Source organism: Pungitius pungitius, chromosome 3 (assembly GCF_949316345.1).
Source record: "Pungitius pungitius chromosome 3, fPunPun2.1, whole genome shotgun sequence".
Taxonomy (NCBI): domain Eukaryota; kingdom Metazoa; phylum Chordata; class Actinopteri; order Perciformes; family Gasterosteidae; genus Pungitius; species Pungitius pungitius.
The window spans coordinates 12,108,340-12,123,456 of NC_084902.1; the positions used below are offsets into that span (position 1 = coordinate 12,108,340).

At 42.3% G+C, this 15,117-nt stretch overlaps 1 protein-coding gene across 3 annotated transcripts in view; it reads right to left on the reverse strand.

Annotated features, from left to right (window-relative positions):
* Positions 1-3,859: 3,859 nt before the first annotated feature.
* The window catches only part of pitpnm3 (PITPNM family member 3), a 54,991-nt gene continuing 43,733 nt past the window's right edge, over positions 3,860-15,117 (reverse strand). For 2 of the 3 annotated variants that reach the window (XM_037464378.2, XM_037464369.2), the window contains exons 11-20: positions 12,074-12,271; positions 11,778-11,926; positions 10,488-10,604; positions 9,274-9,390; positions 9,025-9,173; positions 8,732-8,881; positions 8,351-8,534; positions 8,105-8,233; positions 7,580-7,982; positions 3,862-6,330 (exon numbers count right to left, since the gene is read on the reverse strand). In XM_037464378.2, the coding sequence (XP_037320275.2) occupies positions 7,656-7,982; positions 8,105-8,233; positions 8,351-8,534; positions 8,732-8,881; positions 9,025-9,173; positions 9,274-9,390; positions 10,488-10,604; positions 11,778-11,926; positions 12,074-12,271 (1,520 nt within the window). In that variant the 3' untranslated portion in view covers positions 3,862-6,330; positions 7,580-7,655. Of the gene's footprint in view, positions 6,331-7,579; positions 7,983-8,104; positions 8,234-8,350; positions 8,535-8,731; positions 8,882-9,024; positions 9,174-9,273; positions 9,391-10,487; positions 10,605-11,777; positions 11,927-12,073; positions 12,272-15,117 lie in introns of all 3 variants that reach the window. The other variant, XM_037464387.2, reaches the window with a different exon arrangement.

The window sequence follows — 15,117 nt, forward strand, 5'->3', positions numbered from 1 at the left end:
ACTAAAAACCCATCTCTTCAGACTATATCTTGAATAGTGGCACTTTGGTAGTGCTTAAAATGGCACTTACTTGTGTCACGTTGCAGTTTGACTTTCTTGAAGAAATTTCACTTTCTTGATTCTGGTTTTAGGTTCTGTACTCATTAAATCTTGCCTTGGATTAAAGAGTCAGGTAACTGAAATATTATGTAATTATACCTCACAGAGGCACACGTTGTTTATTCAAGCAGTCCTTCTTTAATCATTTGCTTTCATTTTCATCTCACACGATGCTACGAGTAAAACAGATATTGCGTTAATAAGCTACTCAGTTGGACACACTTGCTGTATGGCTTAAAGAAAAGATCACCATATATAACATCTCTTATTTGAAGGTCATACCAAAGTGGAGGAAAACACATGAAATAAAGATGTGAAATTAACTTGAACATGCAACTACTTGTTCAGCCTCGGTCCTCTACTCTGCTACATCAAACTTTCCAAAGTTAAAGATGACTTTGGTTACTGTTAGAAGTGAAGGTAGGACACAGCTGGTCACATTTGATGATTTAGTGAGAACTGATCCGGGGCTCCTGCATTCGACACTCTGCTCAGAGAGGCATTTTCGATAATTGCTTTCTCAAATGCAATCTAGAGATTGTTATATTCCCCCCCGGAAAATATTCTAAGGCGGCGGCTTCCCAAATTCTTTATAATTTCTTGTGACCCACAGACGGGATTTCAAAGCTGTGTTGTCGGCTGGTATAACAGGATTTTGGGCACATCAAATCGTCCGGGCATCCAGCTGGTGCTGTGCCCTCCACAATGATCCGGAGACCTATTTATAATCCTGCTGCACTGCATCCTTTTGGTCATTTTCTAAACTACCACCAAACAGCTAAACTATTTACTGCAGTCGCACCACAGCTGACGAGTGAGGTCAACTACATTAAGCCTCCTAACCAGTACCATGACCAATATTTGGCTGCGGGAAATTACTTTAAGCTATTTCGAAGAAAAAGGAATTCACATGACGATGTACAGAATATATAACAAGACAGATATAATATAGAATACAAAAGATGTTAAACCTGGCTTGACCTACAGAGCAGAGTTGTTGTCATGCCAACTTCCCAAAGGTACACGTTCCTATCTCTGTCTCTTGCTGACCTCAGGGAGGAGCTTTGGTTAACAAGTAGACGTTGATTTAAAGCATCTTAGGCTCTTCTGGCTGTGTGGAAGCGAGGCACCACGGCTCAAAAGAAATGCCCCTCTGCATCTCTTTCTCTGTGTCTCTGGGCTGCTGTGGTGTCTTGATCTATTCAGGTTTTAATGCATTCCTCGCCGCTGTTCCGGCATCCATATATTGCTTTCCAGATCACAGAACAAATCAAACCACACTGCTGTTTTGGAATAACAATCAGGGTGATTCGGTGGGCGCTGCTGTCAGGCGAAGCTGGAGGTCACCGTCAGCTTTATGTTGCTGCTAGGTAACTAACTACTTCTGTACTGCAGACAGTAAACTGAATGGACTCATAGGGGTTCATTTCTTACACAAGCATTACCGTGTACTCTTTCGATAGCTTTACAGATCATGCTGGGCATCTAACTCGGCTCATCTTATGACAAAAGAACACAGTGCCGCCGCGGCTCCGGCATCATCCACTTAAAAGACAAAAAAACCTTTCAACAACAGCGCGCATTGATTCACTAGCCAGCTCCATTAATCTTTGACAAGATTCAGACTGTGTAACCTGAAAAAGCCTTAGATATCCAGTAGCTTTAGATGAGGCAAGTATGATGATAGGGTTCATCAATCAAGTCCTGGGAATAATAATTTCAAAGCAATTTTTTTCAGTTATTATAATTTACTTAGACCTAATGCCCTAGTTACTCAGGGAGAAACCAACATTATTTGTGTATCATGTTTCTAGTTGTGTCCCCGTTTTACACTCTGAAACAACAAAACAAACTGCTACAATTGATTGAAGTGCAGCAGCCATTTGTGCTGTATTGTGCATTGTTGTGCACAATGTGTGAGTGCTGACAGTAGGTGTGAGTGTATGAGTGCAATTAGATGCACAGCATGTCCTCACCTGTGTACAGTTTGTGACAGTGATCGCATCTCTTTCACACTTATGTTTACCTTTGTCATTCAGTTTTTAATGAGTTTGTTGATACTACTCAGCTATTCTTTCACTTCCTATATTAGATTTCCACGCAAGATGTGACAAAACACATCAAATATTGTTTCTTCATTAGTGCAACATGCTTGGATTCTAAGAAAAGCCCCTAAATGGACGGATTTCTATTTGTAGTTTCCACGGCAAAGACACAACCTTAAACCTCACTTTATATCTGTATAATTATGCTGGTCAGTTTTGTCACAAGTGACAAAGATGTTCAGGATCCCTGATAATCCCTCACAACGAATCAAGCTGTCTAAATAAAGAGCTCCCTCTCCAAGGATTCTACGCAGTTACTTGAGCATCTAGATGATTAGTGAAGTGTGGACAGTACACTAAAGAGGGGAATAGCCTTGACTCAAGATATTGATCAGCTGTGATAAGTGACTTTCAGGGAGAAAAAAAAACAAATAAGACAGATTTATTTTGAGCAAAGGAACAGACACCAGGGACAACAGGGACACAAATTAAGCCAGTCAAAAACGGTTGCTAAGTTTTAAATCACAGCTTCCAGCTGACTTCAACCTTTCGTGAATCATAATGTAAAAGAAACCAGCAGTCCTTCCCTTCTCAGGGGAGCAATTTCCTTCCCAGTTCCCAGACCATATGTTCTGAACAATGCTTAAATGAAGCTTTGAGAATCCCAGTTCCAGCTCATTATACCGCATGCCTGGTGTAGAATAAATCTCTTTAATCCGACCCAAGATACAGACAATTCATACATTTTTGATAAAAATACCTATGATCTGTTTGGTAAATAAAGGAAATTTAAGCAGCTGCATGCTCAGCAGTTAAATAGTCAACATGCTTCTTGCTCTTGCGTAATTTCCATAATGATCTACCTCAACTCATCCTTTTGACCATGCGTGCTGCCATGGAATTTTAAGGCAGGAGTAGTATTAAACAATAACTGGGCATTCATACTCTGTGTTTTTTATCAATTTTATTCTGTAATCTACATAGCATTTTGAATAGATATCTCCTGATGGAGTTGCTATGTATGTCATAAAGCAATCACCAAACCCAGTATTGTTTACTACTCCTGCCTTAACAAACTCTCCTGTTCATTTCAAGCGCTAATTAGCTAACTTAGATAGAGATCATGGTAAACATTACACCTGCTCATGATCAGCATGTTAGGATTCTGATTGGGACCTTAGCATTTAGCTCAAAGCTTTGCTGTCCCAAAGTACGGCCTCATCTGACGTTAACAGATGGCTTTTTAAAAATGTGATTTATACCAAAGTACAACATCATTTTTTCTATGGTGTTCATCAAGGTCCTAAAGAGTCTAAATAGGTCACATTTGCAGCAAATCAGGGTAACAAATTGATTCAACTTTTGTCTACCACAAAAGATTTGTGCTACCAATACTGTTGACTGAATGTTTTATTGCTAGAAATCCGCACAGGGTTGAAGCCCATTTATCGCTCAAGTAGAAGCTCTGCTGTGATGAGGGCGTGAGACACCAGGAGGCCATCGCCACAGTAGAAGCCTGTCTCGCTAGTGCTCAATTGAACCAGATCAGCTGATTCAGATATTAATTCAGGTCAGGCCGTTCAGTGAATGGTGATAAAAAAAGACTTAAGCTGCAGAGAGGTTTCTAATATTGAGTTTATAAGGCTGTAAGCCTTTCAAAATACAAAGAAAAGAGGATATCCCAGTGATGTCTGGTGCCCCGACAATCCATATCTGACCATGTAGTGAAAAAAGAGAGGACATCGGATTGGATTCAGCTTGGAGGAAAAATAAAGTCTTCGAATGTGAAATATCTTTATTTATGCAACAATGAAACACAACAGCATGTCCATTAGTACAGATCTGCACAAAACAATACGATTTTTAGTAATGAAACCAGGTGTTTCGTCCTCATTGGTCAAAAGGACATCTTCAAATACTCAAAATAATTTCTTTCTTTTCAAAAGACACTGTCACACCATGTCAGTTAACTTACTTTTACTTTAAAGTCAAATAAATTGTTAATAAATCGTAAATTAAGTGAATACCCAATAGTTAAGTCATCATTTGGTGAATACTATTTATTTTAAAACATCAATTACAGTAAGTGAGAGGATAATGTATTATTTAATTATATTTAAAAACACTCTTTTGCTGTGATTTCCTCCGTGTAGTAATTCAATTCAACCATACACTTTTACTCTTCCTTATTTACAAATAACTACTATCCTTAGTTAAGAGTATCATAAAGATGATCACTCAGAGCCATTGTTTAATAACATGCACTGAAAAATCACCATTTAACCATTAGATCATCGTTTGCCATTTACTATCAGTGCACTGTAATGCTGCCCAGCATAAATACTCCACCCTTCTGGGGAATGTCATGGAGAAATCATGGTGTGTTATACAGACTTCATTATTCTGTAGCATCCGTATTGATTGGGATGATCCTTTTGGATGCTTGGGGACAATTTTTCAGTATTGAGGAATCTTTATGTAAAATGAACCAAGTAATGCTATTTGAAGCACTGCAATTACAGAGAGAATGATACATACTTAGTGGTGGTAATCAAACAGCTAATTACCGGACCACCTAATGCGTACAGGCCGGGGGAAATAGAAGACAAGACTGCTCCCTTCTGGCTGACACTTTGCACTCTGCTACCCAGGTGTTTAGACCCTGTGAGAACTCAAAAGCCATTATACTAGCAGGTTTAAAGAACCTTGACAAAGTAACCCTCCGACACAGTCATTTAATCCAAACTGTTACCCATGTTCATCGCCGTAGCTTTCACAGTAAATACAACTTCATGACAAATACTTAGGACACTCACTCAATCACACACACATACTGTGTACAGTATCTAAAAAAGGCTAAAGCAAAAATATCAACTCGATACAATGCACCTTGTCAGAAACACTTTGGTCAAACAACTTCAAATAAATATCTTTACACAACATCAAATACGTTTTTAAGGCCAAAAAAAACTACAAGGTTCAAAAACATACATACACAAAATATTTCTATTTACAATATTTCCTCTTAGAAAAATATGTTTTACTTGCACAGTTTTAAACATAGAATCAATTCCACCCCGAGTGCACAAGACAGCATGAAATTTAATCACAAATCTATTGTTTCCAGTGTAGCTAAATTCAATGGATGCAAGGGCATTCTGGAGGAATTTCAACTGGGTGTATTGTACTGAACAATATCCTGCAAGCATCTGCAAATACCAAGCAACTAGACTAACATTTCCAATGAGGACAATTACGTCGTTATTTTAACTTTTTACATCCGTTTTCCGTCAACATGTAAACATTTTTTGGTCAAACCTACACACTATTTGTGTTTAGTCTTCTCAGAGTTACAGTAACCAACAACACAGTGACGGTGCACACTCTGCAGGAAAAAACAAAAACTATAAATACCATAAAATATAACTCTTTGATTCTGAAGCGAGTGCCGCAGGTGAATTGAGATCAACTGCGGTGTACTTCCATAGTGCAAGGGGGACCTCAGCGGCCTGGTCGCGCCTCAGCGGCTGTGGGCCCGATCCGAGGCGCTTTTCTGCCAGACTTGTTGAGGGGACGAAAGGGGGCGACAAGCCAGTAAGACACATCATACAGTGGGGAGTGAAATAGAGGCCGGCGAGGTCGGCTCCTCACAGCTGCAGATCTCGCAGGTCTCCACATCTGTACAGCGTGAACCTAGATGTCACAGTGCTTCTGTGTCCCGAGGCCCAAACACGGATGACCTGCGTCTTGTATTTACATCAGTGGACGGATGCTGTAGGAGAGTCAGTCAACACGACCACCTGTCGGCACAGCAGACTGATCGCACTGGGTAATCGGTTCGCGAGTGTTGAAGTCACCATCGTCGTCACAGCCTCCATCCTCCGAAACCTTCTGGGTGTGTGTGTGTGTGTGTGTGTGTGTTTAGAAGTAAATCCACTTTCAGAAGTACATTTTTTTAACTTTAAAATTATACACAAGAGGGAATTTCACAAACATCCTGGCCATCCCTAGGGAACTGCTTCAGATTTCAGGCACCAAGACTAAGTGACAGAATCCACCAAGCAGGTCGCGAGAAAAGGGCCCAACAGGCGGAAAAGTGTAGATGGCCAAGCAGGAGATAAAGCAGAGCTGAAGGGATACCAGCAGACAATCCAATGTACATATCTACCTGGTGCCAGAGGTGACTCTGTCAAAAGAGAGAGGAAAATTAGTGAAGTGTCCCAGATTTGATGAGCGCGTTCCACGTTCAGCTCTAGAAGGCTCTCACGCTAACATAACTTTACTTTCCAAAAGTGCACAAACAATATTTTCAAAATGGAAATACATCAATTTGAGGGTTGGAAGGGCAGTTGTAGCTCAGCAGCTGGCTTAATCATCACCGTGGGCAAATCTACAGTCAGTACTCCGAAGGGAGCTTCTCTAATGCTAATAATAGCATCTCTTACTGAGGTTGCCACAGGAATATTAAGTATACAGAAGAATTATTCATTGTTTGACACTTTCCTGCCCTGCTGGTCTTCTGTGCTCTTAGACTTTAATCATAAATGGTGAGAATAATGGTAAGTAATATTTTAATGTAGTACATAGTGGCATTGAATAACATAATCTTATCGACTTTGTCGGTACTCAACCGTAGCGAGCAAAATCAATCTGTATTTGCGTCAAAGTTTTGTTAAGCCTTGACGTCGTCAAGGCTTAACAAAACCACGCAGCGAGATTAAAGGTGAATTGCTGCATTAATCAACATCTCAACAGCTCTTTTTTATCCTTAAGAGGAAAATAATAAAACCCAACTTCACAGGTTGTTGAGGCATTTTTCAGGATTTGGATTATAACAATATTTATTGCTTTGATGCTCAAACAGTATCATGATCATTGTCTAAGAAAACCTTAGCAAGGTTAAACTGGAAGAGATCAAGATGTTCTCTTTGCACGGGACTTTTTGAAATTGTTTTGATGTTTGAACATTTCATTCCTACGTCTGTCTTCTGTTTGAAGCAATTTTGCAAACGGAGTTCAGTTTATCTATTTTGACGTACGCATAGTTTAAGAAAACATGAAAAGTCAATAAGGCCTCTAAGAGAAGCTTTCTGAAGTCTAAAATATAGCTGATAATGTCAAAACGTGTCGGTTTCTTGGATACTGTATTTTTGTGCTTGAGATGTACAACAGAAAGACTGTGTTACAGACTGGAGCTGTGGGTAGTTTTTAAGAGCTGGGTTTGTACAGTGGGAGGCCGCATGGGGACATCTGATCAAAGACACAAACAAGTTGCAATATTGCATTTTTAGGATCCTGTGTTTTGGGAGTTTGACTGCCTGAAGGGCACCCTAACTCTGCAACACACTTCGAAAGGCAGCGGTGAGCAAAGTGGGGTTCAATTACACACCGGCTTTTAAAACCCAGATATTCACAAAAATAACACAAAATGTCACCTTAGCCCTTGACGCTAAGCGACTTTGTTTTTCTCCTCTTCTTTATTCCTGCAATCCTTCCATCTCCTTTCCGACGTCAGGGAGTGGTGTCTCCTCGGTGGATGGAGGGCCGCCCCCATGTGCCTTGCCCGCCACCTCCTCCTCCCCCTCCTCCGGGGTCCTTATCTGACTCCGGCTGGCTCTGAGCTCGCTCGGGCTTGGGGTTGGGTGTGCACGGCGGGTCGGGTTGTTGCACCGACATGGTCCTGCGCAGGTGAGTTCGCTTACACAGGAAGTCAGGCTTCGCCGAGAGGCCGAAAGAGCCCTTCCTCAGGACCATGCGAACTGAGGCCGACTTCTTGGGCCTGGCTCTGTGGCCGAACTGCAGAGTTGATAAGTGTGCTGCGTAGCCCTCGCTGAGGAACTACAAGTGGCACACAGACAAAGGGTTAAGAAAATAAAAAGAAGAGTAGTTAAAATGTGTATGTAAATGGGGGAAAGGTTTGCAGAAATACTTGAGAAATACGTGAGGTGAAAGACAACCACCTGGCACTGATTTTGGTACTTCTTCGAGGGTCTGCCGACAATATAAATCTGGGAGGGGCAGAGGCCGAGCATGTTGTAAACAGAGATGTCCTTCATGGAGCCGTAAGCAGAGTTGATCTTAATGTGACACTGATGAGAGGGACAACAATCAGTGGCATTTTGATGCAGCACAACCCAAGGCCCCAGTGCTGTGAGCTTGCAAAAGAGTGATCATGTCAGAACAAAGGGTTGCCAGAGGCAGCGTACCTCCTGTACGAGGTTCCTGAGGAAGATGGTCTTTTGTCGAAGGGGATCATGAACCAGGCCTTCAGAAAAGAAGATCATCCCATGAGGAAAATTGTGCTGCGACAGCCAGGAAACCACACGCTGCTTCTGCATGTCGGGACGGCCAGTGATGTAGATGATCAGATAACCCAGGTCCTGCCAATGCCTGCGCGTAAAGAGATAACATCAAACACACGTCTTTCTTTTCGATGAGTAGTGTGCAGTGGTGCATAAGTAGTGCGCAGTGGTGCATAAGTAGTGCGCAGTGGTGCATAACCCTGCAGAGCACACTCTTTAATGCTTAAAGTGCTTGTTGTGCACACAAGTCTTAACCTCAGAAGTGGGGGGCCGTTAGCAGGTTACCTGACGACATCGACGGCTCCAGGGCGGACTTTGGGGTCACTGCCCATGATTGACACACTAGCGGCAAAAGAGCCATCGATGCTGAAGACCACACACTCCATGCCCCGCGGCAACACAGTCAGGTAGGCCTCTGCACTTGTTTGATCGCCCCTTGGGAAAAAGAGGAGCGAGAGGGACGGCGTTTGCTAGACAGACTTTAAGCTCTTTGGCTAGAAGAAAATTCAGTGACCGAATGCAAGAATTAGCAGCTTTTTTGATAATGCAGCACTCTGTGACGCCACATGGGTGCTTACTTGACCACCATTTTAATCGGATAGACTCCCAGGCTTAGCTTCTTGCTCTTAGGTATCGTATATGTGACCCTGCCGCTGCTGTTGGTCACATCTGTGTCAAAGTACACCCATCGGCCGGACTGCGGTTGAGTCATTAGCAGGATGTCCACCTAAGAGGGGGGGGCAGAGTGGGTCAACAACCTGGAGATCGGAGGAAATGTCTCATACGCAAACCTGTTTCCCATAAACAATCGAGTTGCTATTTTCCACCTTTTCCCCAGTCAGAGTGACCATGTCCAAAGGGCCGTACATGAAGCGGCCAACCAGAGTTTGAGGCCCATCCTCTGTGGCAATGACATCATTCACCCTGTGGTTGGCAGTGACGTTCTACAGTGGAGAGACAAGAGCACAAGACACAGTTGAGTCATGGTTTTTTGTTGGCGTTGATATTTCCATGGTGAGATGAGGTTAACAGCTCAAAAGAGCAAGAGATACACGTTGGCTGAACATGAACACATTGCTAAAGCTTAAAAGAAAAGTGAATGTTGGAGGTGGCCAAAAACACAACTCCAAAAGAATGCTAATGGTGCACCTCATCAACTTGATGGGTACATGGGCAGCTGTTTGCTAACATGTGATGTCATTTGGTTGCAGATTTGAGAGGCTGGCAAAAATATGAACAAATGGTCTAAATGTAAGGCAGAGGGGTGGAGTCTAAATATAAAACCATACAAGCACAATCCAAAAACATCACAGCCACTGTGTGATTTGAGGAGCACGGACCGTGTTCAATGTCTATTTGCGTCCACCAGAAGCAGTTTTCCAGGTATTCTTTATGGTAATTTGTCTGAACCCCATGCACCTCACCCCCACAATCCGCTCACTGACAAAGTGTGGAAGAGAGGGGTCTGGGAGTTAAACACTCACCTGTGAAATAACAGCTTGTCCAAGATAAAATTGCCACACACTAGCCCCTCTCCAGCCGTGACACTCCCTCTTACCAAGGTAACGATCACGACTACATGCCTGCTCTCTTTGAATAGCATCACTCTGCTGGGACATGACGTCTTAGAGTAGTCTGTGTATAGCAATATGACCTTGATTGTTTTATTCTGCAGGGCTCAGAAGCATCAAGTAATCGTGTCTTCCTGCTTCAGTGTCTGTGAGGGAGCATTTAAAGAAATGTAGGCCTCTGATCACACAGTCGACCATACTAAAACACTACAGGCTTAGCAGCAAAATGTCTAGTTTGAATGAATGCAAGGCATTGCGGTGGAAGAACTATATTGTTTTTTCTTTTGCGTATTTCTGGGAAAGAGGGGCAACTTTTTTCAATTTATGTATCTGGTGTCCAAGCCAAAGATCTTTGTTTGAATATTCACAAATGTGTTCACATAAAAGATGACTGAATAGGCATAAATCTGCATGTATGTTAGGGGCAAAGGTGTCTCTATGAAAAATGAGCCAACAGAATAATTAATTACTCTTAGTTTGACATGTGTCCTCCTTCTGAGCCATTTTTCTCGTGGGCTGGAGGGAGAGAATGGAGCTGTGCCCAAATTGTCCGCTTCCTGGTTCTTCACACAGCCACATCCCATGAGCTGTCAACCAACACATACGAGAGCAAACAGTTAAACACTCGAAGCCTGGAAATGAAGTTAGTAACGAGTAATGCTCTGGGTTCATACATCACCACTAGCAGCACTGTGACGGAATGAGGGCGAAGGGGTGACTCGGGGTACTCAAGTGAACGTAACACAGAGAAAGAATCGATGCGAGTCATTCCAGACTCTCGGATGCACCGCAGGTAGAGAGGCTCCTTGTTTTATGTAACACTGGAAGACATTCTCTTACTTACGCTTCGAGTGAGAGAAAAGTAAAAGGTTCAGATTTAACTGTCTTCATGTTTCTTTCGGATGGCCTCGATATTTTTCCGTGCGCGCTCTCATTCTATGAATCTGCTCAAGGTTTTAGTCCCACTTGGTGCTATACATGAAAAAGGCCGGTGACCCTATAGACACTTCTAATCAAGGTTTGGGTCATCGTCGTTACTTTGACTATGATGAAATGGGATGAGAAATTAGAAATACCTGGACACTTAATGCCCCTCTGACCCCCCACAACATTTCATTTGAAAATGAATACACTTTTGTCTTTTTACATTCATACATAAACCAGCACGAACAAAGTTGTGTGGACAGGACATTGACCCTTCCCTTTGTTTGGCAGATCACCGCACAATCCCCACCATCTTGTCCATTAATCCTCAAGGCTGAATCGAGGTTTACATCATTGAGTATTCTGGACTTTGAATCCCCACGAACATTGAATCCGAAAATGACATCTTAGAGCTCTCATTTGGTTGAAATAACATGTCGTAAAAGCAAACAAACCCTGAAGCCATGGACTTGGAACAGACCACAATGGTCACATCTAAAAAGACACGGTGCACATGCAAACGTCTGGCCTTAAAAAGAGACTGGAGATGTGCCACAGTTTCTCATTTTGTTTCATCTACTCCCAGAAAAATGGGTTTGGAGAATCTCTTCACATTTCATTTGACAAGGTCAGTCAACAATTTCAGAGACAATTACGATTCACGCAGCTACTACTTTTTGTGAAGCTCCATGAAAGGGCTTTTAGAGATGATGGTAGGAATACCTGCGTCTGTTGAGAATAAAGTATGCTAATTAAGCAAAGGCTAAGTCTTGGTTTCAGGACGCTACTTAAATTCGCTTTAGATCATTTCTTACTAATCAAGAAGGCTTTCCCACCTGCCGCAGAACAAAGGCTGCTACATCAGTAGACTCCCAGTAGGACGCATGGAAAAGGTGAGGTAGAGCCACCGTCGGGAAGGCAGTGAGCACATCTGGACAGTACAAAGCATAATCCAGCCTCTTGGAGCCCCACCAGCTACTGGAAACTGAAAAGCACACACACACACACACACACACAAGTACGTGTGCATATCTGAGTTTAAATTCAGAGCTGTGAAACCTCGTGACATCGAATACATTTACAGGACATAATTGAATAATAAAACACGGCTCTCTTCTTCCCTCCCACTCACTGTTAGCGATGGTGTTTCCCAGCTGGCCCAGGGAGCAAATGGAAATTTCACTCTCCGCACTGGTCACACTGGCTCTACGGCCTCCTTCTTCTCCCCCTCCTCCTTCAGTCTTAGTCCCAGAGGACGCTTTTGAAGCTGGACCTCCAGGAGTTTGCTCACCTTCCAAAAACACATTGGAGTGGCCTTGAATACTCTCCGCTAAGAGGGGAGCGTGCGAGGGAGGGTGGGGGGGGGGGGGGGGGGGTGGAGAAGGGGGGTGAGAGAAAAAAAGACAAGGACAAAGTGAGAGGGATGAGGGAAAGGAAATGCTTTTGATCACAAGTGCCTCAATGGTAAAATCAATGCTGCTATTTTTCTAGATAATAATCTACCTGCTATTTGTTGTATCAAGGAAAAACAAAAACAAGCACCAAGCACAATGAAGGAAATTGCCACTACTCTTTATGGTCGGATCCAATTGTATTGACTGGAATCCTCAACATCCTCCTGCTCCTGCTTCTGCTGAGTAGAATCCTCTTTATCGCAACAGGTTTTTCTCTCCCACCGGAGAGCAGGTCTGTCCTATTTGTTCGGCCAAAATGTTCTATAATAGGAAAATTATCATTTTCCCAGGAGACCTGGTCTTACCAGACATCATGGATCTACTTGCCATTTCCTAGGACGTAGAGCAGGGAAGGAGTATATTTCATCAATAATTTATTCATTAGAAAGAGAAGTGGCTCCCAGCTCAGTTCAATAGCTGTAATCTTACCTTACATTTCATAACATGACAATATGGATATTTCTATGTTGTCAAGTGTGTATATATATATATATATATATATATATATATATATATATATATATACCTGTTTAGAGAATTCCTTCTGTTTATTGTGTATCTATGTTTCTGTTTGTTCTTTTATGCATATTCATTTCTGTTTTACAGAGATTTTTTTTTATTAGAGATTGTAGAGAAGATGTTTGTTTTGTGTAGTCAAAAGAAGAAATTGTATATTGCTGCGGATATATTATGAAAACTGTGTACGGTGTGAATCAGGTCTGAATGGGTCTCTAACCCACTCGTGCGCTTCACAATGTCCTATCGATTAAGCTCAGTGACAAGCTACAAACCAATGTAATCTGTATTCGTATGCGTGTCACAAGTGAAGCCTCAATGACCCCGCCTCTGCAAACGTCCTTTACTCGCATTTAATGTAGGGCGTAGACATCCGATGGGATGCCTGCTGGTGTGGTGGAGCGGATATAAAGTACAGACCTGCGTCCCAGGAGAGCTGAGATAAGATAGGAGCAGGTGCGCCTGCTTCCCTGTTAATGTTAACCAAAAAAAAAAGGATTCTCCTTACAGATTGTTCGCACTGACCTCCAGTCATATATATTCACAAACCCTAGCGTCACAGAGGTAACCAAATATTTTACACGGCTTACAGACACATGTTGGCATTAATTGGTATGTGGCTTGTGGAAATTGTTCCAATACTTAAGCGACTATGGGGGGGGGGGGGGGGGAAACTCCCATTGGAGTCAATGTTTTTTTAAAGGGACGATCCAGTGAAAAGGAATTACAGGAATTACTCAAAGTGTGCCATCTTCTTTCCAAACCCTGTCTGTGCTTATTCTCCTTTGTGTAAGGTATAAAGTGTCAGATGAACCCTTTCTTGGCTGCCTGCTGGAATGTTTGTGAATAAACCGCCAGATGCAACCACATGTTGGGTGTTTGCACTTTTAAGGATCGGCAACCGCCACAGAAAACAGACGAGCAGCTGCACCCTCAGACGTGAGGGAGGATCGGATGTGGTTAATGAAGCAGGACTCTAAGGATGATGAAGACGATGGAATCTGACACACACATTCATTTCAGGAATGCTAGATTTAATTGTTTAGTGTGTAATGGGTGTGCTTTTCAGGGGCAGAAAATAGGATCTTTGTATTTGGCATTATTTTACAAAAAGAAATAAACACAAACTGAGAGCAGTTTGACTTGTTTCGGCAGATGACTTTATGTTGGCAGACCATAGGAGGCTTTAAACTGGTGTTAAAATATCTAAGCAGATTTGCAGTAGATGAGGCAGACTTTCAAAACCTACTGTTCCTGTGGAAACTGGTGGACAAAGATTGGCATCCAGATTACAGAGAAGAGGCCAATCTCTCCCTTCCGCTTGTGTTAGACAGAATCAGATGAGGTTGATTTGTCACACTGAAGCCATCTTTTTGGACTGTTAAGATGGAAATTGGAAATAATGTTACACAAAGCCCAATAATAATCTCTAATCAAAATGTTTTTTTTTTTACTTATAACCAAATACTGGGTGATTGCATGTTCTTTTTGCATAGGTGGACACACACACACGCACACACACACACACGCACACACACACACATGCACGCACACACACACACACAGACGCAGGCACACTAGAATATGTTGTTTGTGTCTAATCTCTGGAATATAAGCACAACAATAATTCTTTCATAAAAAGATGAGACCAAAAGGGAGGGAGAGACTCTTCTGGCAGAGAGAATCAGTGACAGGCACATTTAAACACACACAAGTAACAAGTAACACAACAAGATCGACTACAAATTAGTATTTCATTTTTGATACCGTTATGCATTTAATCATTCTGGCTGTTGGCTGAAATTGATCTGATAGCCCTACCTAGTCAATTTTCCACCAGCCGTTACTGGCGCTGGTGGAGAGAGTGAGAGACAGGAGCTTCAAAAAACCTGCCAGGGCTAGCAGAAAAAAGACCAGAAAAAGGACACAAGCATATAAATCACAGAAGAAAAAATGTGAGAGAAAATAAAATAAATTAGAGTCCACAAGGTAGGAGAACCAAACGGTTTTGATTTAAGAATGAGGAGCTGACAGCGCTAAGTGGAAGAACAGTATTCATAAGGTGAGGGCGGATGATTGCACTGCGGCCTTGAAACGTCTTAGTAACTAAAAGAGATTTTTAACCCAACCTCCCTCCCTTCTGTCCTTGCCTCTCAGCCTCCATGTGTGCCAGTCCCCCATCTGAAATAATTCAATAACGAGAAAA